Source organism: Ambystoma mexicanum, chromosome 6p (assembly GCF_040938575.1).
Source record: "Ambystoma mexicanum isolate Mex_15411 chromosome 6p, UKY_AmexF1_1, whole genome shotgun sequence".
NCBI classification, from domain to species: Eukaryota; Metazoa; Chordata; class Amphibia; order Caudata; family Ambystomatidae; genus Ambystoma; species Ambystoma mexicanum.
This window is the reverse complement of record NC_090935.1, coordinates 1,516,824,274-1,516,846,925: the sequence shown is the minus strand read 5'-3', so window position 1 is coordinate 1,516,846,925 and position 22,652 is coordinate 1,516,824,274. Positions and strand designations below refer to the sequence as shown.

The 22,652-nt window shown below is 42.5% G+C and overlaps 1 protein-coding gene across 2 annotated transcripts in view; it reads right to left on the bottom strand.

Moving 5' to 3' along the window:
* The window catches only part of LOC138510595 (metalloprotease TIKI1-like), a 367,802-nt gene that overhangs the window by 100,198 nt on the left and 244,952 nt on the right, over window positions 1-22,652 (bottom strand). The window contains exon 4 of one of the 2 annotated variants that reach the window (XM_069626362.1): window positions 405-543. In XM_069626362.1, the coding sequence (XP_069482463.1) occupies window positions 405-543 (139 nt within the window). Of the gene's footprint in view, window positions 1-404; window positions 580-22,652 lie in introns of both variants that reach the window. The other variant, XM_069626361.1, reaches the window with a different exon arrangement.

Genomic DNA, 22,652 nt, shown 5'->3' with positions numbered 1-22,652 from the left:
AGGCTACGGTTGTTGTGAATGTTAGCTTGGTTCTTTCCTTTATTCACACCCTCTCATCCCCTTCTGTCACCATCTCCCTAAACTTACTTGTATCCAAGGTGCCCTGCAACAGATGTAGCTGCATGCGGTGTGTTATAAAACACCAATACATAAGTACATAGTATCCGTATGTGCCTCCATGTATCTTTCCTCCTTTTCATCCTGTCCAGTCCCTCTTTCTGTTAATGATTAGCGAAAATCACTTGAATTGCTCAAGGGGTGGATGGAAGACAGAATTCACACAGAAAAGTATTCCGGTGACACTTGCCCATAATTGTGCAATCAGTTTGCAGACCTAAAATTCTGAAAAACTGCTTTCGAGTAGCAATATGCAGATGCAGTGAGAAACAGCCGGCAATACTCACCGGCACCAAATGCGAAGAAGAAGCTTTTCTCAGGGTGGTCCTCCAGGAGCTTCATCACCCGGTTGCCCATTCGCTCGTTCCGCTTGTAGATTAGCTCCTGACGGAAGTAGTTATCGATCTCTTGTGCAGTAATACGCTCCTGGGGTGGCAGTGTGGAATTAATAAATTTAGGAACCTAGGAACACATTTTGTAAATGTTACTTGTTGCGCTCAATGGAACACAGGGCTGATGATTTCTACTATGAATGTCAAAACGCATTTACCAATAAGAACAGTCAAGAGTTGTATTTGTGATTGAGTTATGTTGGATAAAGCAGATAACACGTTGCCGATCATGCTGCCCTCAATGATGACCCAAACAAGCCATTAGCAACTTTTACTGTTTAGAAAGCGTGCACCTCAAATGTCATGGCAATGGCACAGTAGGCTTTCATGTCCAACTGTTTACAAAATCGAGCAATTCCTTCTACCCTGAAATGTCCAAGAACTGCATAAAATTGGCCGAATGTAACTTTTCTATATGAAAAATGGAGCTACGCATAAAAGGATACTCAAAGGAAAGGTTTGATGAGTGCTACTCTTAAAATGTTTCTGTATATTGGATATATGACATTCCAACGCCCTAGATATCTTACGCCTTTATTATTGCCATGTTGATTGGAGGGGTGGGGGGGAGCTCCTGATACCCCATTGTTACAGTCCCTCCACTTCCCAACTTTCAAACGAACTTTTTCTTACATCCTGATCCGGCACCCCGTTAACAATAATGCAAAATAAAGCAGTCAATAGCCCTTCCCCAAAGGCTTTGAAAGGGCTGCAGTGGTTTGGAGGGGGTACCCAGTTTCATGCATGTTTCTGTACACAGGTGTCAGTCATTGTTGTATTTTATACGCAGCTTTGAAGTTGTGTATGAAATAATTGTCAGCAAAACTTAGAATTCCCTTTGCAGAGTTGTTTCCAAAACAAAATAGCAGCTGATGGCGGGAACATGTTGTGTTAATGCTTAATAAACAGTGCTAATTGCTTTGGGGATCAGTTGTGCCCATTATTTATTAGACCTTAGAAGTCAATATAAAAGGGGTTCAACCATGTACAAATCAGTCTTGATCCTGCCTCCAAAGGGAGCAGTTCACACAAAATCCCTGGCCATGTCCCCACTGAATGACATGATATGATAAGTCATTTGTGACGCGCCTGTACACAAGTGTTTCTATGGGATCATAAGCAACCTCCGGACATGTTTTAGTTTTTTTGGGCCTCAGGAGCAGCATGAGACCCAAGGCAAAGCAAGCTCAAGAGGCCACTTGGGATTTCTCCATTACTATTGAAGCCCAACCAGGCTAAAAGCGGGACCCGGCTACTCGTAAAGATGCAATAGAATGCGACACAGGAGAATCCGAAATAGTCACCAAATGTTTGCTCAATTCATTTTCATCAAGAGTTGGTGTTCAACCTTGGGTTACAGGACATGGATTCTGCCTAATTAACTTAGTCAAAATATCAATACAACGATATTTTCTAATTATTGCATTTATTGATAAAAGACTGTGATTTACATTTTTGCTTGAGACGCAGAATCCTTCCTTCTGAATAACTCCTTCAGCACAATTAATGTTCTACTCCTCCATAATTACAACCAAAATCCTTTACTAAAGCAATGAAAAGACAAATAATCCTCACCATAGTACATTATTACACCAAGCATGCCCTAACGAAGTCTGGAGTCCAACCCCATGTATCTGAGAAATGCATCTACACCCATGTAGGAGAAGATTTGCTTTCATGAAGGGTTTATTCTTTTCAAATGATTATTTTTGTTCTTAGTTTGTATTATATTTCTGTGCCTATGTCACACTGACGTTTTTTCCTTTAGTTAATAAACATGGACTGTATCGTACGGAGCAATTTTGTTGCATATATCATAATATATTGTAATTCTCTGTGGCTACACATTTCACTTGTGCTCATTAATATTATGCAATTGGAACTTAAGAGTTATTGAAAAGAGCTTTGTGCAAGTGACTCCTCTGGGGTCATGTGATGTAGAACGGCTTGGACTGCTGACTTCAGAATGGTACTTTGGAACATGATTGCGACATGAAGAACAGAAACATGGTTAAGCTTTGCTTCATTCCGCAGGACCTTTCCAGAAGGACCTGCTCAGGTAATGTATAGAAAAGAGACTTCTGCATGGACAGCAGACTCATCTGCCCATCTTAGTGAACTGGACAGTGCAGAGAGGAGTCCTCACTAAAGAATCTTGGATAGTTTTGCTTATGTCACGAGGGCATGACCTATAAAGGTCTACCAGTAGATTGAACACATAAGCTTGTTGATTTTTTTGCAAGACAACAGAGCTGTCTCTGACTCTGCTGCTATAAAGGGGGTAGTTACAATATGAGATTAAAACCGATAGAATAATGGTTGCATTACAGAAAGTCCCAGCCTTCAGTTAGCATTCACTAGCATTAGAGAATGTAGAAATGGAGAACATACCGTAAGTAATGTTGCAAATACAGTATTTAACACGTTAATTCAAATATCATGGTGTAAATTAAAGAGGAGAAAAAGGCTCAAGAGCCCAGAAAGAATCACGGGAAAGCAGTTGGAGTGATGTGTAAGGCACAGTCGGAGACCCAAGTAAGGTGGAGACGTGACATGGGTGTGTTGTATAATTGAAGAAGCAAATCAAAGTACTGTATACCAGCTAGCTAAGGGGATAATATCTCCAGAAATATCTCTAGAACTGTCCATTCCAACTTCTGCAATGGGCCAACTTCACAATATATATCATTGAAACAGGGCCATAATTCTTTTTAGTTCCCTATAAGCTCACTACTGAGTGAGACTTTCTAAAAAATAACTATGAAATGACCAGTTGTTTCATATTCTGGTCACCTCTAACATTTTACAATTGTAGTTTCATTTATTTCAGGATGTTGTGCTAGGCAGAATACTGTCCAAGGTTCACCAAAGCCAAGGGCCGGAGAATTACATGAGCTGATACGGGGGGTAGTGACAAATGACATCACGAAAGAGGCTGGGAAATATTAAAGAAAATATACATAATCATATAGAGGAGGAGGTGTTCAATGAGGGTTTGAAATAGAGGCAGTGAAAGGGGGTAAGAGGACTTTATAGAGAGAGAGGGCTGTGCTGAGTGCCTGGAGATTTGGCAAGGATCGCGTGCTGGGCTGCCGATCGGTGTAGCTGGGAGATGGAGCTGCCGAGAGAATTCTTTGAAGGCTGTGGTTCGACTCTGGAGCAGTTTCCTGGTAGAGACGGGGTGAGACATATCCAGCTGCACAAAGGGGGCTGGCGAGCCATGGGCAGACGGCCCTTCTAAAATGCCAAGATTACAGAAATTATTGGGGGGGTGAGTATATATAGGTGAACAGCTAATTAGGACCCCTCCTACAGGCTAATTGGCAAGGTGTCAGACTGGACACGAAGGGCATTACTTCCTTAATCTTTTAGGTACCGAAAGATTAATGGAATAGCCAGATTCAAAACCTTGAAGGGGAGTGTCCCTTTAGTGCAAAAGGGGTCATAATCTAACAACCCATCCAATGATAAGCAAGGGAAGGAGAATAATCAAGAGCTGAAACCATATTCCTATTGTATTGCTCTTATAACAAATGAATGCCGGTTAGGGGCTCTAGAGGTTAGAAGAACACATATGCTTGAAATACCATGCTGAAGTACTGTGTGTTTTTGCACATGTGCCTAGAGCAAACTGTGTATTACAAATGTACTCATGTCTAACAAGTGACCTAGTTGAATAGTTTGTATGTTTTTGCTGATGAGAGTGAACCGTGAAAGTGTGTAGTGGTCCTTACTGTGTCTACAGCTTGTCCTTTTTCTTGCATCTTGATGTACATGGGCATTATGAATGAAAGGTACAGTATGAAGCCTGAAGATGCATAGCTACGGTCGTATAATGAAAGTGGTAGAAAGGAAATGTCAGGCTATTTCTTCTTACAAGAATGACCCCATCATAGGGATATGGAGCCCTCTCAGCCTCGGGCAGGAGGCATTCCGTGGTCTTTACTTCACCAGAGCCATTCCCCAGAGGTGTGGTGTCGGAGTTGGGAGGGCCCCAGTCTCTGCCCCTCGCCCCATCTTTGTGTCATGCTGTATGCACCATGTAACACTATCTATTACCCAATGCCTGATGTACCAGATGTTGGCTAGGGCTCTGTTTTTGTCTATACAGTACTGCCTGTTCCAGAAGGCGATATGAGGAGGGGACATGCCCCATTCTATCAAAAACTGCTACCCGCTCTGCCGAAAAAAGAAGGTCCTCTACGCCAGTGCAGCATAGCAGTTTGCGGGTTATCACAGGCTTAGTGCATCTCCATCTTGGCAGCAGACATCCATAGCCTACATCAAAGAAACTGCATTTAACACTACTCACAAAAGGGAGCACAGCTACTAAGGGACTTTAAACTTTCCCACTGCAGTGACCTGAAACCTGGGGAAACCAGAGAGGCAGATTGGACCAAGAAAACAAGTGATCAAGGGAACCAATGTGGAGGGAAAGACAAATAAGACAATAGAAGGGAGGGGTATAAAACCTTCTCAATAATCAAACATGGCTAAGGGAGTTAGGGTGAGGTCAGGTGGAGCAGAGGTGGACTGGGAGAACAGGCAGAGGGCGGATGGCAGAGCGGAGCGATTTGAATATGATTGTGTAGTCTGTTTCAGGTGAGGTTTTGGATGTGTGAGAGAGTGGAACCTGATTGGAAGGGAAGACTGTGGCTGTGAATGAGTTGTAGTTGTAGTTGTGGGAATGTGTGTAGTGTAGTAGGATAAGTCAATGTGAGCAAGGAGAGTGCTTGAGAGAGTGAAAGAAGTGTATCAAAGAATGGAGTGGAGGGAGGAGAGAGAAAAGAGGAGAGTATTGTGGAGGGGGAAGAGAGTGGAGAGGAGAGTGGAGAGAGAAGAGTAGAGATGGCAGAGACAAGTAAAGGAGAGAATTTAGAGTAGAGAGTAGACTGGTGAAAGTAAAAAAGAGAGAGAGTGGCCATTGCAGGGACAGAGCAGAGAGTGAGTAGGAAGAGTATCAGAACAGAAGAGGGGATGGAGAGTGTCAGTAAAACTGAGAGGATTGTAAGATCAGGGAAGTCAGAGAAATGGAGCAAAGAGGTAGACAGTGAATCAGGGTGTTTAATATTTAGCACTTAAAATCATCCTTTCCATTTTTGATATTGTTAGTGTTTGAGTATTTTTGAGGACATACGTGAATAGTATGTTGTAATTTAGATTATCTCAGCCATCTACACACACACAATTTGTGGTAGTTGGTTTAATCATACTTTTGTGATCAAACTGTGATCACTTTGGACACTCATAATGTTAAGATACCCCTCCAAAATCTTTAGTAACATTTTGCAAATAGGAACTTGAAACCACCATCAGTTCTTCCAAATGGATTCATCCAGATTTTCAACTATGTCCATCACCTGTGAAGTCTGGCACGGATCCATCCTCTTCCCTGTGGTCTTCAGCCTTTACATGGAACCCCTTCTAACCCTCCTGACCTCAACATTGCATCCATGTACACCAATACGCAGATTACACGTAACTCTATCTCAAGATATCCTCCCAAGAAGACATACACAGGCTCAATGCCTGCTTCACATTGAGCAAGTCCTGCTTACCCGACGCTTAACCCCTCCAAGACCGAATTCCCACTGCTGACAGACACTGAACACTCTGATATCCAGACTTGGCTCTCTGCTATGAACCTAGAGAACTTCACACCTGAGCTGTCCGCCAGCGCCAGATCTCTTGGGTACGACATCGACAGACACCTCTCTAACATAGCAAGCAAGACAAAAAAACGGCTTGGTACCATCTTTTTCTCCTGAGGAAAGTCAACCCTTAATCACAGAAAGAAACATGGACATAGTTGGTGATCTGTAGAATCTTAGGTCCCTTATTGGGCGGACCCGGCTAATCTTGTCTTGGAAGAATTCATCTCCTTGTCTGTGCAAGGCTTTGTAGGCGATGCTTTCAATTTGATGCGTAACCATCATAGTGCTGGTGTGATGTGGTCTCCTCTGTTTGGTCTTAATAGGATCCTGGCTACTGTATTTTGCAACCTTTGGGGTTTCTTGGTGAGCCTTTCTGGCATTCCTAGGTAGAGGCTGTTTGAGTAGTCAATTCTTGTGTGGATCAGGGTTATGATTGTGAGGGTTCTGTGAGGGATGGAGAGATAGGGGAATAATCCCCTTAGAGGTCGTAGGAGGAAGAAGCATTTTTTGGTGATTGCATTGATTTGCAGTTCCAGGGATAGTCAGTTGTCCAGTAGTCTCTGGTTGCATTCCCATGCCGGCCGGCCAGTCCAGTTGTGAGTTTCCTCCATCGAGTCCTGCGGCTGAGATCATTATTTCAGTTTTTGCCATTTCAGTTTAAGGTTGCTCGTTGTTATCCAATTGTAGATGTCTGTGAGGAAGTTGTTGTGTTCCTGGGTTCTGTTTGTTTTCACAATCAGTTGTGTGTCATCTGTGTAGTTGTAGGTGGTAAGCCGGTGGGTGCGAATGATTTACATCAGTGGGCACATGTACATGTTGAAAAGTAGAGGATAGAGGCTGGATCCCTGTGGGATTCCGCAGGATATATTTCTGGTGTTTGAGGTCAACGGTGGTAGGTAGGACTTTTCGGTTTGGTTTGTTAGGAATGAGGTAAGCCACTTTAGTGTGGTTTCCTGTGTGCCACAGTCCATCAATCTTTTATTAGTGTTGCGTGACTGATTGTGTCAAATGCTGCTGATATGTCCCGTAGTATGAGGGTTGATTGGGCGTCATCGTCTGCATTTATTTTGAGGTCATCCCATATTGATAGGAGTGCTGATTCTGTTCATATCATTGGTATGGAGCTAACTTGTGACCGGTCGAGTATCCTGTTTATTTTGTCGTATTTAAGTAGGATCTTGTATGCATGGTTCTCCAGGATCTTTGCCAGGTAGGGCAGATTGGATATCAGTTGGTAGTTGCTCTGGTCTTCTGCGCTTTCTGATTACTTTTTTATCAGTGATTTGGTATATGCTGATTTGAAGGTGGAATGCACTATTCCTCTGTTGAGTGATAGATTCATTAGGTTCCGGAAGTGAGTTGCTGGGGTTCTGTGACTGAGGATTCCTTTGAAGATGTCAGGGGGGCAGGGGTCACTTGGGGATCCTGAAAGGTTGGTGTCCTTGATCAGCATGGCAAAGGTTTTGTCTGTGATTTGTTACAGGCAGGTGATTTTTTCTATAGTCCACATTTCCCCTGGTGTCTGTGGTCCGACAGTTGTGGTTGTATTTGTCTGGGCTGTGTTGATCGTCTCCTGGATTGTCTCTATTTTTGATCTCAGGTGGTTGGTGATGGTGTCACAAAGGGATTGTAACGGGATGGTGGAATTCTTGCAGGATGAGGGTTTTGTTATCTCTTTATGATTTTGAAGAGTTCTTTCTGTGGAATGTTTCCTGATTCTATTCTTGTGGCGTAGTAGCATTTTCTTGCTTTGAGGACTGTTGTTTTTATATTTTGAGCTGTCTATGGGATTTTATTTTGTCTTGTGTTGTATTGTTCTACCCATTTGTTTTCCATTTTGCATATTTTTTTTAGTTCTTTCAGTTCTTCTGTGAACTATTTTGCTGCCAGTTCTTTTGGTGATGTTTTGAATGTTTTTGCTGTTGCCAGCTGGTCTAGGGCCTTGGTGATCTACCTGTTGAGTGTGTTTTCTGCTGTGTCTATGGTTGTTTCGGTTGGTTCTATTCTGTTTGCGAAGGTCGAGTCTAGAAGGTTTGTTATGGCTTCTAGATCTAGGTTCTTCCAGTTTCTTTTCTTGCTGGCATGAGTATTTCCTTTCCAGCCAGTAGGAGGGTTCGGGATGTGTTAGGGAGAATTCTCCAGAATGGCTAATTTCACTTACCTACTGAGTCCCTCAGCAGCTTTGCTGGATTTCTAGGATTTCTTTTATTCACCTGGTAAGAGTGTGAGCCATTTTTCCCACTCTTACATGTGTTTTGCTGTGTGTTTAACCTTTTTTGTGTTCCTAGATTGTGGAGCCTCACCTACTCCATAGTAATCATCTTTTTACTGTGTGTCATTTCGTTCCCCTTTCTTTAAGATTTGGCTGGTGGCAGTGGTATCTACCATATTTTTCCTACCGCGGTCTATGAAAATAGCCTTGGTACTGTTTTATGCTATGTTAGTAGCCTCAAACTTTAATCCGCTGGACCCCATTTACTTTTATTTGGTTCCGGCTGGGTTTATTCACCATTTCTTTTTGTAAAGCTCTTTCTCGTGTTTTACTCTGCGCGCCAAACCAGGTTTGGTTCCTTTGTTCGCCGTCCTTTGGCGGGCTTCTGCACAGAAGCCCTCCTTAGGCGCCTGAGAGTCTAGGTAGACAGGATGTGAGGGAGGGGTTTTAGGCCCCCTGCACAGGGTCTACTTGGAGACCAAAGTGGCACTCTTGTTTGATTGGCTAGGTGACTGTCCTGCCAGGACAGCCACCCTGCTGTGTGATTGACAGCCAGGCTGTGTGAATGGGGGAAAACTGCATAAAAAGCAGGTCTCCGGGACTTGGAAGGCAGAGTTGCCACTGGATCGAGAGAACCAAAGAGAAGCTGAAGGAAGAGGACTGCTGCAACTACCTAACCTCTCAGTGAAGACCTGCTGCGGGTCTGAATCTCCTAAACTTCAATGACAGTGAAGATCTACAAGGAATCTTCTTCCCTTCAGCTGGTGGGACCAACCAGTTTGCCAAACACCAAGCAAGGCCTCCCTAACCTGGTTGAATTTGCTGTGCACCGTTGCAGTGAACCGGATAGCCAGGAGGACCGGACCCTGTTTGGGTTTTAAGGAGCGCACCTTTTATTTGTTGCTTTGCTCTGCTGCTGGTTTCTTCCCTGGGCAATGCAGGACCCTCCAGTCTTCCTCCTTCATGTCAATCCAACAGTCGCTTCGGGAACCGTGAGCCTGCAGGATCTGCCAGAAACTTCTGCCTCAGCTACAGCATTCTTCTTCTTCTAAGGTACTGTTCAAACCCGGTTGTTCGTTCCGTCCGACCGCGGTGAAAGTGTTTGAAATCTTTTGCCAATCCGAGGGCTTGTCCTTCTCTACTCTTTTAAGTTACTTTTCTACCGACCAACTTCATTTCGAACTCTCGGCAAAGATTTAACCGCAAACTACTCTGAACTGTGTGATCCTTCTGCAAAGACTCTGAACCATTAACATTGACGCAGGCCTATTGATTTGAATCCTCACTGTAGTAAGCCTTTTCTAGATTGCCCTGCCTACTTACTTGTTGGTGCTGCTTAATTTTGTATAACCTTGTCTTTCCCTCCCTTTTTAAATTGCTGGAGTGCCATTTTGCTCACACTTCCTTTTGAGCTTAACTTGTCCAGAATTGATTGGGTGTTGTGTAGTATATTAAGATTGTGATTTTTCTGCTGCTTTCCTTAGTGAACTGTTTTACAAACTAATGTGTAAATAAATGTATATTCTTTTACTCAGAAACCTTGAGTCAGTGCTTGTTTGAACCATAGCAATTGCTGTCCTTAGTGTAACTTCTGATACTGCTCACCTTTCTCTTGAGATACACCTGGCTGCACAGCCATCGCTACCACTTTACTGTCTAGTACACGCTTGTACCAAAGGTGAATTTGTACTTGTAGTCTTCATTGTGTGTGGTGTTCCCAAAGGGTACTGCATATGATTCTGCCTAACAGGATGTGATGTAGAATGTTATGAAATGGTGGTTTCTCCATGCATTCAGGGTGAGTCTGGCATTGTGGGTGGAACCATTTAGTATTTGCTTGAAATGCAAAGTTTCCACAAATGCAAAGAGTGAATTTGCTGTGAATTTGTTTTCTTTTTCGAACCATAAGTTGAATTCTCCCAGTATGACTCAGTTGTTGTGTTAGGTTGATAGGTTGATAAAATCGTGGCTGCGTCCTCTAATTTTGTTGCAAAGTTGCGGTTGTAAGATGGTCTGTAGATCTGTGGGAATACAATATTGGTTTGGTTGTTGAGTTCTATCTTGATGAGGAGGGATTTACTGTCTTCTTCATCGGTTGAGGCGAGTTGAGATGCTCGGAAGTGTTCTTTGTGTACTATTGCGAATCCGCCTCCTCTTCAGATTTCTCTTTTGGTGTGTATTAGTTTAGATTTGTCCCCTATGGCTTCATTTGCAATGGCTTTGTAGTTGTCTGATAACCAGGTTTCTGTAATAAGAGCACGTCTGTGGCTCCTTCGTTTAGAAGGTCACTGATTTTTATTGAGTGTCATGGATCTAACTTTGAGAAGGCTGCAATGTAGTTTGTTTGATTTTCCTTTCGGTTGTTGTTTGTACTGCTGTTGTTGGTTAGGTTTCTGTTGCTGTTGGTTCTTTTCCGGTTGTGTGCGTTGGGAGGTGAAGTTATTTGATGGTCGGTGTCTTTGTCACTGATAAGGTTGATGGTAGGGTTGGTTGGTTTTGGTTCATTCCGGCTGCCGAATTGTGCTAGCACCTGTCCGTTTTTCCATTCTTTGGTGATGTAGGGGATATATAGTTAAGAGGTGTTCATATCTCTTACAAGGCTATCCCAGTATATCCCTTGTAATCTTAATGGCAGAGTTGTGCAAAACTGATATTTCCTTAAAGTTGTAAGACTTTGTTTTAAGCTTGCTTCATACGTATTTCTTGGTGAATGTTGCATAGCTGATAATCAGTAGAGATTTGCCCTCAGAGGTAGAAATGTAGTGCAGAATATGTTAACCTTCAGGGCGTTCCACTCCACTGAAGGTCCTCCCACAAAAGGCTCTCAGATGCAAACACTCTACTCCATGTTATTGCATGCAAGCGTTGACGTTATGAAAGAAAATGTACTCAGGAAAGGTAAAACCACCATATTGTAGTGGGTAACATTGTTTACACTTTGCAAGAAAGTAAATCTTCCTGTTACATCAAGATGACATCACAGGGAGTCTGTCTACCTCCTTCTGTTTCACTTTCAGAAACTTTAATGATGATTTCGTAAAGATTTGCATTCAATTGGGTAAAATACTAACTTTAGTACAATTTACCTTGCCCCAAGGGTCTACCTTTTATTAAGCAACACCTATCAAATTCAGTTGTAGTGCTATCGGATAATGATTCAATATTACTTTGTATTGCTTTAGCACAATCACGAGGGGAAAATATGCATAAGAATTTGAAGTTATCTGGCATCCATTTCACATCGAAGTTCTTAAAATGAGGTGCAATGAATGCTCATGTAAGTGGTAATAAGTCAGATTTAAACCAATTGATCTTACAATGAGATCATTTAAAAATGTTCTTTATCAGTTACAACCACATAGCTAAAGAGACATCTGTATTATCAATTTACTGTCACAAAACATGGTCATTATATAATGTTTCCCATCAACAAAGTATTCGTCAACTACCCTGTTGAGAATTTCACAAGAAATAAGTTCAAGGTCAATGTTAAAAAAAAACAGCTACAGTGGGGACCCATGTCTACTTCTGCAACTGATTTGAAAAGAAACATGAGGGAACCATGCTTATGAGTACACAAGCCTCTCACTAGTAATATTCCACCTGATAGATCCACCCTAGTATTCCGACACAACCCAAAAAAAAACACCAACTAAACTGGTCCAATACTTTTTCTGTGTCCAATGCGATTGTTGCCCTCCAGAACTTTTTCTATCACTGCCACATCACAGAACCTCTCTTTTTTTGTTCTTTATGGAGTGTCCATCTTGTGTGCCCTAGATATAAGTCTGCAGGGAATCCCATAAGAGCCCATTTTTGGAGTCACTGCTCGTGTCATTACAATGCACTCAACTATTAGTTATTCATCAAGTCAATAAGCCATACACTATAATGAAACCTCCATCTATTAGGGAGTGTTTTTGTAGCATCCTGAGGGAGGAGGTTGGGGGATAATAAAGCAATATCAGAAATGCAAATTTTTCATCCATTGTAGCAGGGAAAACCACATGGATACCAGAAAGTGATCTATTTGTTAGAAGAACGTTCACTGAGCACTTAAGTAGTAAGTGTATTCTTTACCCAAAGGATTCCCGACCCTCAAAATATCTACAACACTAAGATTAGTGATTGACTCATGCAAAGGCACTGAAAGCATAGCTCATAATCCTTCCAGCCAGATTTCTATCTAGCAGTGGATCAGAAGCGGGCGTTAAGGTCTCTGAAATGACTGACTTACATACTTTCTGAAAGACAGGTTAAATGTCTTGATTAGGAGCACAGATTGAACCCAGTAACTCGGCATTCTCTTTAGGCCCAACCTTTCCAAATAGGAATTTATATTGGGTTTGGAATACAAGACCCCTCTGATGAAGGTGCAGGGCATGAATGTTTTATTTAATGAAAGACTGACCATCTTTTCTCTAGTAGTGTATCATCTTCCTCGCCAAAATGAGTTTCTTGAATGAGAATTCCACACATGTTTTAGCTTTCTGACCTTGCATCTGAGTAGGTAGCATAACTTAACTTTTCTGCCTCATAAATATGTCCTGAATTTCTGTGGCCCCACTTCTGACTCAGCCCGCCCATCAAATCATGTTTTAGATTACATTCACTGTATCTTTCAAGTGGTTCCATGGAAACAAGAATTGCCTAGTACCCAAAGATCCTCACCATTTTTCCCCAGGCTGATTTTATCACTATTTTTCTAATGATACAAGCATTTTCGGGAGCACCCTTCTGAACACTGATATGAGTCAAACTCGTGAACACACCAAGGGACATATAGAGCCTGCCATGCTGTTATTGATGAACCTCAAGTCCACACACTCATATGCACCAAACAATTGAGCTGGTCCATAGTGAGAATACAAATGAGGATTGAGAAAGGGCATTCCCTTCTGGTGTCACAGCAGATATACAGTTTTCCTGAGATCATAACGCTAGAAGAAAGGGGGTTGACATTCATATGGATGGGTCACAAAAATGAAAAGCTTTGTATTGTATTTTAAAGATCGTCATACATCGTCAGTCATTATCTCAGGGGAGATTAATTCCCAGAGAGGTAAGACTGATTCATTTCACTCCTGACAGAGCTTTGCTGTGCTTGGTATTGCTAGAGGCCAGGCTGTGACTGTGACTCTCCTCTAAATATGGACTGGCAAAAATAACACATGTTTATTGTTTGCATCCAATTGAGCTACAACATGCAGATCAATATTGTCTTTAAATTCTTTCATTAATGACAAGAACCTCTACAAGTTGGATGTGGTATTCCTTGGGGCATTGTATCAGCCTCATCTTCATTCAGTAGCTCTGTCACTATCCTGTTGGATAGTGCTGTCCCTTAAATCTCAGTATCAATGTTCATTAGTGCAAGTGACGTGTGGGCACTTCAGCCACACTTTTATTTCTTAGGTTTAAGCACCAAGAATTGCCTCTTTCATAGAATTAGGCAATGACCCAATTCCAGTGCATTTGGTACAAACAATCCCACCTAAGTGTTGTAGAACTCAATGGGAAATCCAATCCTGTGAGGCAATTTGTCACTGCCCAAGATAGTAATTTGATATCTATCTTTCTTCTCATTCAATGGATTTGTTAGCACAGCTCATTCACCATCTGCTAAAGCCTGACAGTCCGTCCACCTCCAACAACAGTGCCACACACGCACGTCACTCACCGTGACATGAGGTCCAATGAGAGTGCTATAGAACCCCATGAACACCTCATTAATAGAGACCTGGCAAGAAATCATATCCTGCTTTTGGCACATGGCTGGAACTGCTTGTGACCATCAATTTTAATTAGTGACCAAGCAAGTTGGAGATCTGGTTTGTAGCCCTGTTCGTGCTGTACAGACATATTTCCTCTTGCCCAGTACAATAAGGGGTTTATTGCACCTTTGAACTGTAGAGAAAGTATGCATGACATTCTGTAGGTGTAGAATATATCTTATAGTTTTGAAATATGGTGAATACTTTGTGCTTTCTTCCTAAACTTGATCTTGTTTATAAGACTTATTAGGCAGATATACCTTTAAGCACAATATCCTGTTGAAAGAATGTTCTCTATCCGCTGCAGATTCATATGCACTTCTGGACACAGAAATAGGAACACATGTCTTGGAAAATATATTATGGTACCTTGTGTGGTAGCGGCTACAGCCTCTGTGCTTTTCACATTCCATATGGTATGTTTGAGGGTGTTGTCTGTTTGTCTGCTGTAAAGCTGGGATGCGATTGTTAGTGTTCCACTAACCCTAGACTAATCCTAGATTTCCAACCCTGAACAGAAGAGACTCTAGACTTCAGTGCTTCTGCCATGTTTTAGAAAAATGTCTAATTTAATTAACTTGATGTTCAAGGCAACTAGCTAGTTGTCTTAAAACCATCTAGTGTTATGACAGACAGGCCAGAGTAGAAAATGTGCATTGACGTCTTCCAAACATTTCACAAATGTTTTTAGGGGATTATTCGACAAGGATTTCGGGAATGTAAGCTTTGCTTGGTTGTGGACAAGCAGCTTGGAACCATAGTAAATTGGGTCGTTGGGTAGATGTAAAAACATCTGCTATTAAACTGCTGGGAAGTGGGTGGAATATGGAATGAAGTACTATAAAAAACAGTTTCTTATTACTTGAATCTTAAAAAAGGAAAAGTCTCAAGAATATGCATACCATACTTGTAGAGGAAATGGAAATACATTTTTGTGGGATAGCGTGCTTCCATTTCATTGGAAATCCCCTTCTTTTAAACACCTGTCCATTGTAGTCCTGTTAATGAAGAATGCCTTCTTTGCAGTGCAACCTTTACCTGAGAAGGTGGGTCGGACGGGAGGATTTCATATAGAGCAAGAATCAGAAGGTGGACATCATTTGTGCACATGAAATGTATACCTTCTGCTTTGTGGTACAGATCAGGTCTGCACAAAAATATGAAAATACTAGCAGAAGTACCCGTTCTCCGAACAGTTCTGTAGACAGACAAGATAACACTGATCCTGTAAGTCGATGTTCTGATTCGCTTATCGCTTGATGTGCTTTGCACCATGAAGTAAACTGCACTGAGAATGGACGCATGTGGCTGGCTGACATAACCCGGAGCAGACCTTTGTGGGATACTGCATACTGGGACCTTCTTTGCTCTCGCCCCACATGTCGCCTCACCCTGGCGTGGTGCAGTTCATTGTGGTGTATTGCAGTGCAAATGTCTTGGAAACCGTGCACCCTAGGGCCTGGACCTTGAGTTTTGTTCCTCGTGCCGGGACAGGTCCTTCAACGACCACATTGATATTTCGCCAATTTCAGGCAACTGTCTTATGTGTGAAGGTGCTGAAAGCCACGGAAACGGGTGGGGTGTACAAATGTCATGCAGCTAGTAATGTCCTGATTGTCCGGAGGGTCCTAACAGGTACCTTTGCAATATTTGGTGCAGATTGGTGAAACTGTGTGGAATTGTATAAGGAACAACGCTTTGCCACTAGCCCACAAATTTTGACTTTTGCAGAAATCCGGGAAAAGGGGTGGGGTGTCCAAATGTCATATAACCAGTAGTGTCTGGAGGGTCCTAATAGACAACTATGCAAAATTTGGTGCAGATCGATGAAATGGTGCAGATTGATGAAATGGTGTGAAATTGTATAAGGAACAATGCTTTGCCACAAATCCTGCCAAAAACAAATGTTCACGTTTATATATATATAGATGAAGCTCTATTTCAATACTTTTAGCAGGACACTAATCCTGGAATCCCAAATGTATTAAGTCTCAACTTTCTGATCTATGTATGCGTATAAGGTGAGGGGGTGCAATGTCATGCTTATTATTTTGCTTCCTATAAAATACAAATGACTCTATCTTTGAACGATAGCCTCTTACAATTTGTTTCCATTTCCTCTATAATTATGGTTTTCACGTTCTAACAGACTTTCTCTTAAGGAAGAAAAACATTTTATTTGATTTAATACTAAATGTGATACATCTGTGAGAAGCCTAAGGCTGGTACCAACATTGTACATGGGAGCAACGGTGCTATCTGTGCTCCCCAGTTAAAGGCCTTGTCATCCCTTAATTAGGCTTTCACCAGCTGATTGCACCTAAATACAAGCGGTAATGTCTGCTTAATCCTTAACTAGACACATAACCCAGTTTAATTTTTGCTATGTCCCCTTTCTCACGCAATTCTCAGAGGCCACTGACCGGTGGAGTGCAGCTCTGACAAATCCCTCAATAAATGAATCATCACAAAGCAACCATTTGCTTTTTAGAAGGGTGGTGGTGGTGGCAATAACTGGTCCATGTATATGTATTTACCTGTGTGCTGAATATGAGAGGAGACACAGTAAGAGAACATTGGTTGAAATGTGGAATCACGCTCACGCTCTAATATTTCTTTGATCACAAAACAATGTTGTAATTCCTCTGGCAATTTTTAAAACAAGGCCTGTAGGGATTTGCTTTTTAAAATATGTCTAGTATGTTGCTTTTCTTGTTCTAATCTTTGAAATAGGATTGCAGGAGCATTCCGATATTTCCAAAATGTCGTGAAGAAAAGCGTGAGCACAACATCTGCTGAGCGGCTGCTGCCTTCAAAGGACCATCTGGGTGGATGGATGATAGCACAGAATATCCAATAGGCGGTCAACAGAGCTTTGGACATTGGTAAAGCAGGATGAATACCTCTGCCTTGCATGCAACAAGAAGGCCAGTGAGCGGTTTAATGTATCTCTCACAAGAGCTCTTGGTTATTTGTGGGTAGAGAAAGGGGGGAGTGGTGCTCACAAAAGCATAGCTATCTGTCAAGGTCACAATTTCTTTCTGCCCCTCGGCTAATACAATTTTAAACAGAGATGGCCTTGAAGAATCGTGTTCCTCTTAAATAATTGGGATGAAATGAGGGCAGACATGTTGAAACATTATCATTACATAATTTAAGCATGAGCAGAGTCGTGCTTTATCTGGTCATTAGTCTGTCTTGAAGTTGAAATACTTTGAACTTTGGCATTGTCATATTAGTAGTGGCTTCGTGCCCCTTCAAACCACTCACATTCTGCAAAATTTCAAATCAATTGAGCTTATCACACCAGATACCTTTGATGAAAAGTCAAGACGGTGAGCGCTGCAATGATGAGAAAGAATCTATGGCCATATTGCACAGCAACAGGCATTGCAATTGCATTAAAGCACACAGGATGGAATCCAAAAGGACAATATTTACGCACAGAAGCATACTGTCAACTCCTAAATGAGATGTATACATTCCGAGTTACAGCTCCACCATCAGGAGGCCTTCAGAGAAATGTTAATAGAGAGTGAGGAAGGGTGGCTTGGGCTGGGGTGGATGTTTATACACACTAGCCCAAAGCAGGGGTAAATGGAATGAAGGAGGCATGTATTTATGAATGTCCGCATGGCAAGGGGACAACTAATGAATTGCAGAAGCGTGGGCACTGAAGATTAGCTCTAAACAGTTAGATCAAGTCCCTACCAGTGGCAACAATGGTTGAGCCGCAGAATTAGAGACTCCAGAAGATGAGGTAGAATGGCAATAGAGCTTTCCAGGGAAATACCACGCATAAGAGTTCCAACAAACACTTCATTTTAGCAAGTGGTCAAATGGTGGAGAATCATTTCAAAAGCACTGCTCATTACACATTGATGTAATGGGAAGAAGGACACGACGGAAGCCTCTCGGATGAATTCATTAATTTTTATTTTTACAACCATGTGGAAGGACAATTTTGGTAAAAGGAGGCTTCAGCTTAGGCACTGAAACAAATAGAAGTCATGGATTGCGTATGTAATAACAAATCTACATGCTCTGGGCTCGAAGAAAATAGTGAGTGATCCCAACCTACAAAGCCAGACAAAAGCTAGTCCTACACAAATGCAGTGTGTGCCTTCAAAGCACAACCTTCCCCGAGTCACATTCCTGCTTATGTCAAAAAGGTAAATGGTGCTGAATTGGAGTCATAGTGATACCACAGGATTTAGAAAGGCCAGTGGTACTCCTGCAGACCCTCAACTTAAAAAGAACTAGTACAATTTACAGAGTATGTCCCCTCCCAAAGAAAATACATGGATACTGAAGAAAGAAATGGCTAGGAAGGGTGCAGCTGAAAGTTTGCTAACATAAAATGAACAGACCAGAAAGAATATGGAACGTCAATTGTACAGATCCAACACTAATGAGGATAAGACATACTGAGAAATAGAGATGGGGTGGTTTCAGAAAGCAGTTGCACCTTAAGATATGGTTCTCTACTTTTGGCTGAAGGCGGTCAACAACTGCCAAACAAAATATTCAAGATCTTCCAAAAAATAAAGCTATTAAAACTGTTCATTTCCCATACATCGGCACTGCAAAGACCGCTTGCCATTTTTAAAAGAAAACATAAACCACCCAACAAATAAGTACTCTTGCTCTTCCTACAAGAAGTACAACTTAACCATAACTGCAGGGTAGTTATCAATATATAGGACATTCACTAGAAAAACTTTGTTAAAGGGACGTTATGGTTAAGTTGCACTAATAAAAACCTATAAAATTCATTGAAAAAACATTGTTAAAGGGACGTTATGGTTTCAAGGTAAAATCAAAAAACCAAAGACATTCACCATTTATGGTTAGCTATGCAACCATAATTCCTGCCACCGCCATGCGCAGCTAAGACTAACACCCAGGACATCAAAGATTACATCACAAATGGCATCATCATCGGCCATGCCCTGGACAATCAATTCTGCCCCTACTTGACAAAATGGCAAACAACTCTGCAACAACATTCAAAGGTGGGTCTATGGTGTTATTACACAATTCTGTACAGATTTGTTGAACAGTTCCAAAGTTATAAGCCATTTAATAACTGCTCTTCACCAACCCTGTAAGGTAACCAGGGGCGGTCTTGCACCAGATTGCACCCTAGGCGAGAAGAATCGCTGGCGCCCCCCAGTCCAACAAGATGAGTTATATCCATAACAGGTATACTCTTGTTGGGGTAGCGTAACGGGCAGAGGTCAGAGTTCTATTAGTGGAAGTTTCACTGAACGTAGCAAACTCATGGTACGCACTTTAAACACTATATATTAATCATAACAAGAAGATGCATACATTGGTCAAATAATGGCTACAAGCAGATGGGGTTATCATTAAGGTTCTTCTGGGGGTGTCTAAGTCTTGAATTTAGTAAAACCTAGAGGACAGTTTAAGGAGAACTCTAGTTTTCCAATGTCAGGTGTGAAATAATTCACCATTCATGGATTTTAGGTTCATAAAAAGAAAACGTGATGTTTAAAGAAAAACACACTTCAAGTTATGTGTGAAGATTTTTAGTCATCTAACTAATGTGACCAGCCTAGTTTGTACTTGATTCTTCTTAATCTTTTGCATCAACCCTAATCAAGATGTTGTTAGTATTGAGTAATACTATCACAGGATGATTCCAAGTTTGTGGTCCATAGCTCCATACATATGGGGGGAAATTCACTTTCTGAATGCTGTCTGTTACTTAACCAATAGGCCGCGAGCAGGGGGTAACGGGGCATTACCACTTCAGGTAATGCCCCGGAGCCCATAGTTACAGGCCCAAAATCTGTTTAACTGTGCTTTAGCATGCTCTAGAATTTGCCCGTTCTGTGTTATGTGGACAATTAAAATTTGAACTTACTCCGCTAACTTGACATACTGGAACCTGCCCCCACTTTGCTTACCTGACATACACTATCTAGCCTTATTTATCCCTGCTCAGTGAGCACATTTCTGTCTGCCTTTATTGTGCCAGGTTGCCATTGGAAATTGGACTTACTTTAATAACCAAGCATACAGAGATTTGGCCTTACTGTATTAACTGTGTATATTGGAATTGGAATTTACTATGCTAACTGGGCATAAAAATTCAGCATTAGTGTGCTAACTGGGAATAGTGAACTCTTCCTTTACTTTACCATTTAGGCATAATGAAATCTGGCCTTACTATGATAAGTGCCATTTAGAAGCTGCCCTTACTGTGCTAACAGTCCCTAGGAATGCAAGTGCCCAGGTACTTAGTGGATACTCGCTCTATTCTTACTTCCAGTATTTCAGAGTTATCCCCAATATCGTGGTCCCCGGGACCCATAGGCATAATACTAGACTTGGACGTGTTTACTTTAAGCCCCGAAAAGGCACCATAGTAGTTTATAAGATCAAACAATCTGGGTAGAGAGACCTGGAGGTTGGTCAGGTAGCCCAAGATATCGTTTGCAAACAGGGAGAGTTTGAAGTCGCAATCGTCACAGCTTATCCCTGTGATTTCTTGGTCAGCCCTGATCGCTATGGCCAGGGGTTCCATTGCCAAAGCATATAAGATGGTGACAAGGGACAGCCCTGACGAGTTCCTCTAGATAGGGCCAAGGGTTCCGATGTGCCGCCATTGACCAAAACTCTTGCTATGGGGCCGTTATATAGTGCTGAGACCCACCCACAAAAATTGTCCCCCAGACCCATTTTCCAGAGAACTTTACCTATATAAGGCCATTCGACACGGTCAAAGGCCTTTTCAGAGTCTAACGAAAGCATATAGCCCTCCACCCCCTGCCTCGAAGCCTCGTACATGAGGTCCAGGGTCTTCCGTATATTGTCCGAACCCTGGCGTCCCGGAATAAAGCCTACCTGATCTCCATGTACTAGGGAGGGGAGGAGTTTCGCCAGTCTATTTGCTAAAAGTTTGGCCAAGATCTTAACGTCAATGTTGAGAAGGGATATAGGGCGATATGATTGACACTGGGAGGGATCTTTCCCTTCTTTGGGGAGTACTACTATCAGCGCGGACATCATCGAGTGTGGGAGGGAGCCCTGTTCCAGTGCTGAGTTGAACATCTTGGCCATAAACGGGGCTAGCGTTGACCGATAGGTCTTGTAAAACTTGACTGTATACCCATCATCCCCTGGGGCTGTTCCACTCTTCAAAGAGGATATGGTGTCTATTATCTCCTGCGGGGTAACGGGGAGTTCTAGTATATTTGCTTTCTTGGGTGAGAGGCCGGGAATCGGGAGGGAGTCCAGGAAGTTGTCAATCTCGGTTCCGTCCCCTGCGTATTCCGAGCAATACAGGTGCTCATAGTATTGCCAGAATTGTTCAGCTATTTTACTGTCTCTTACCGTCGATTCCCCTTCAGGGGAACGGATGGAATTCACCCTCCTACTATTTCTGAGCCAATATCTTATCCGCTTTTTCCCCTTTTTCCATATATTTTTGTTTCAGGAAGGAGAGCTTCCTTTCCGTTTGTCCCACCTGGAGGTCTGCCAACTTTGAGCGCAGCCTTTGGAGCTCCTCCCACTTTCCGGGGGACATCTGCGTTTTCAATTTCCCCCCTGGTTGGATAGCATCTATTTTTTCCCTCAATGCTTTCTCCAAACCTGTCTCGATAAGAATACCCCTGGTGGTTGCCTTGAATGCCTCCCAGACTCCCATGACACTGACCTCCCCATTGTCATTTATGGTGAAGTACTCTTCTATGGCCGTTAGGAGAGATTGGCGTACTTCCTTATCGTGCAGAAGGAGGTCATTGCACCTCCACAGGGACCCGGATGCAGGGGCGGGGGGAATGCCCATTTTTATTCTAACCAATTCGTGGTCCGTCCATGGAACAACCTCCACCCCCGAGTCTGTGACCTCTCCCTGAAGCGTGGAGTCAACAAGGATATAATCAATACGGGAAAACGTAGCATCTGGCTTTGAGAAAAAGGTGAAGTCAGGATCACGGCCTTGCTTAGTGGAGTGTGTGTCGCTCAAGCCCAGTTCCCTGTTAACTTCTTGGAAGACTTCAGCCAATTTTTTATGGAGTCGCAGGTTAGGACATGGATTGACTGACCTCCTATCTCGTTCGGGGCAGAGCACCATGTTGAAATCCCCACCCACCAATAGAGTGCCTTCGGAAAATGCTATGATTTTCTCTTTCATCCCTTCCCAGAAGCCATCCTGCGCCTCATTTGGGGCATATACACAAACCAAGGTAAACAACCGGCCCCTCACCTCCCCCTTGACCATGATATATCGTCCTTCCGGGTCAGACCTCTGAGCTTTGAACACAAAAAGGGCCCCGGGAGAGACCAGTAGGGCAACTCTGCGTTTCTTTGCATGAAAGGACGCTACATACACCTGGTCAATGTGTTTAGCCCTTAGCTTTGGTTCTTTGCCCCGGACCCAATGTGTTTCTTGTACGAATAGGAAATTGAGCCGCAGCCTTGAAAATTCTCTCACCAACAACGACCTCTTAGTAGGAGAGTTGAGCGCCCGTAC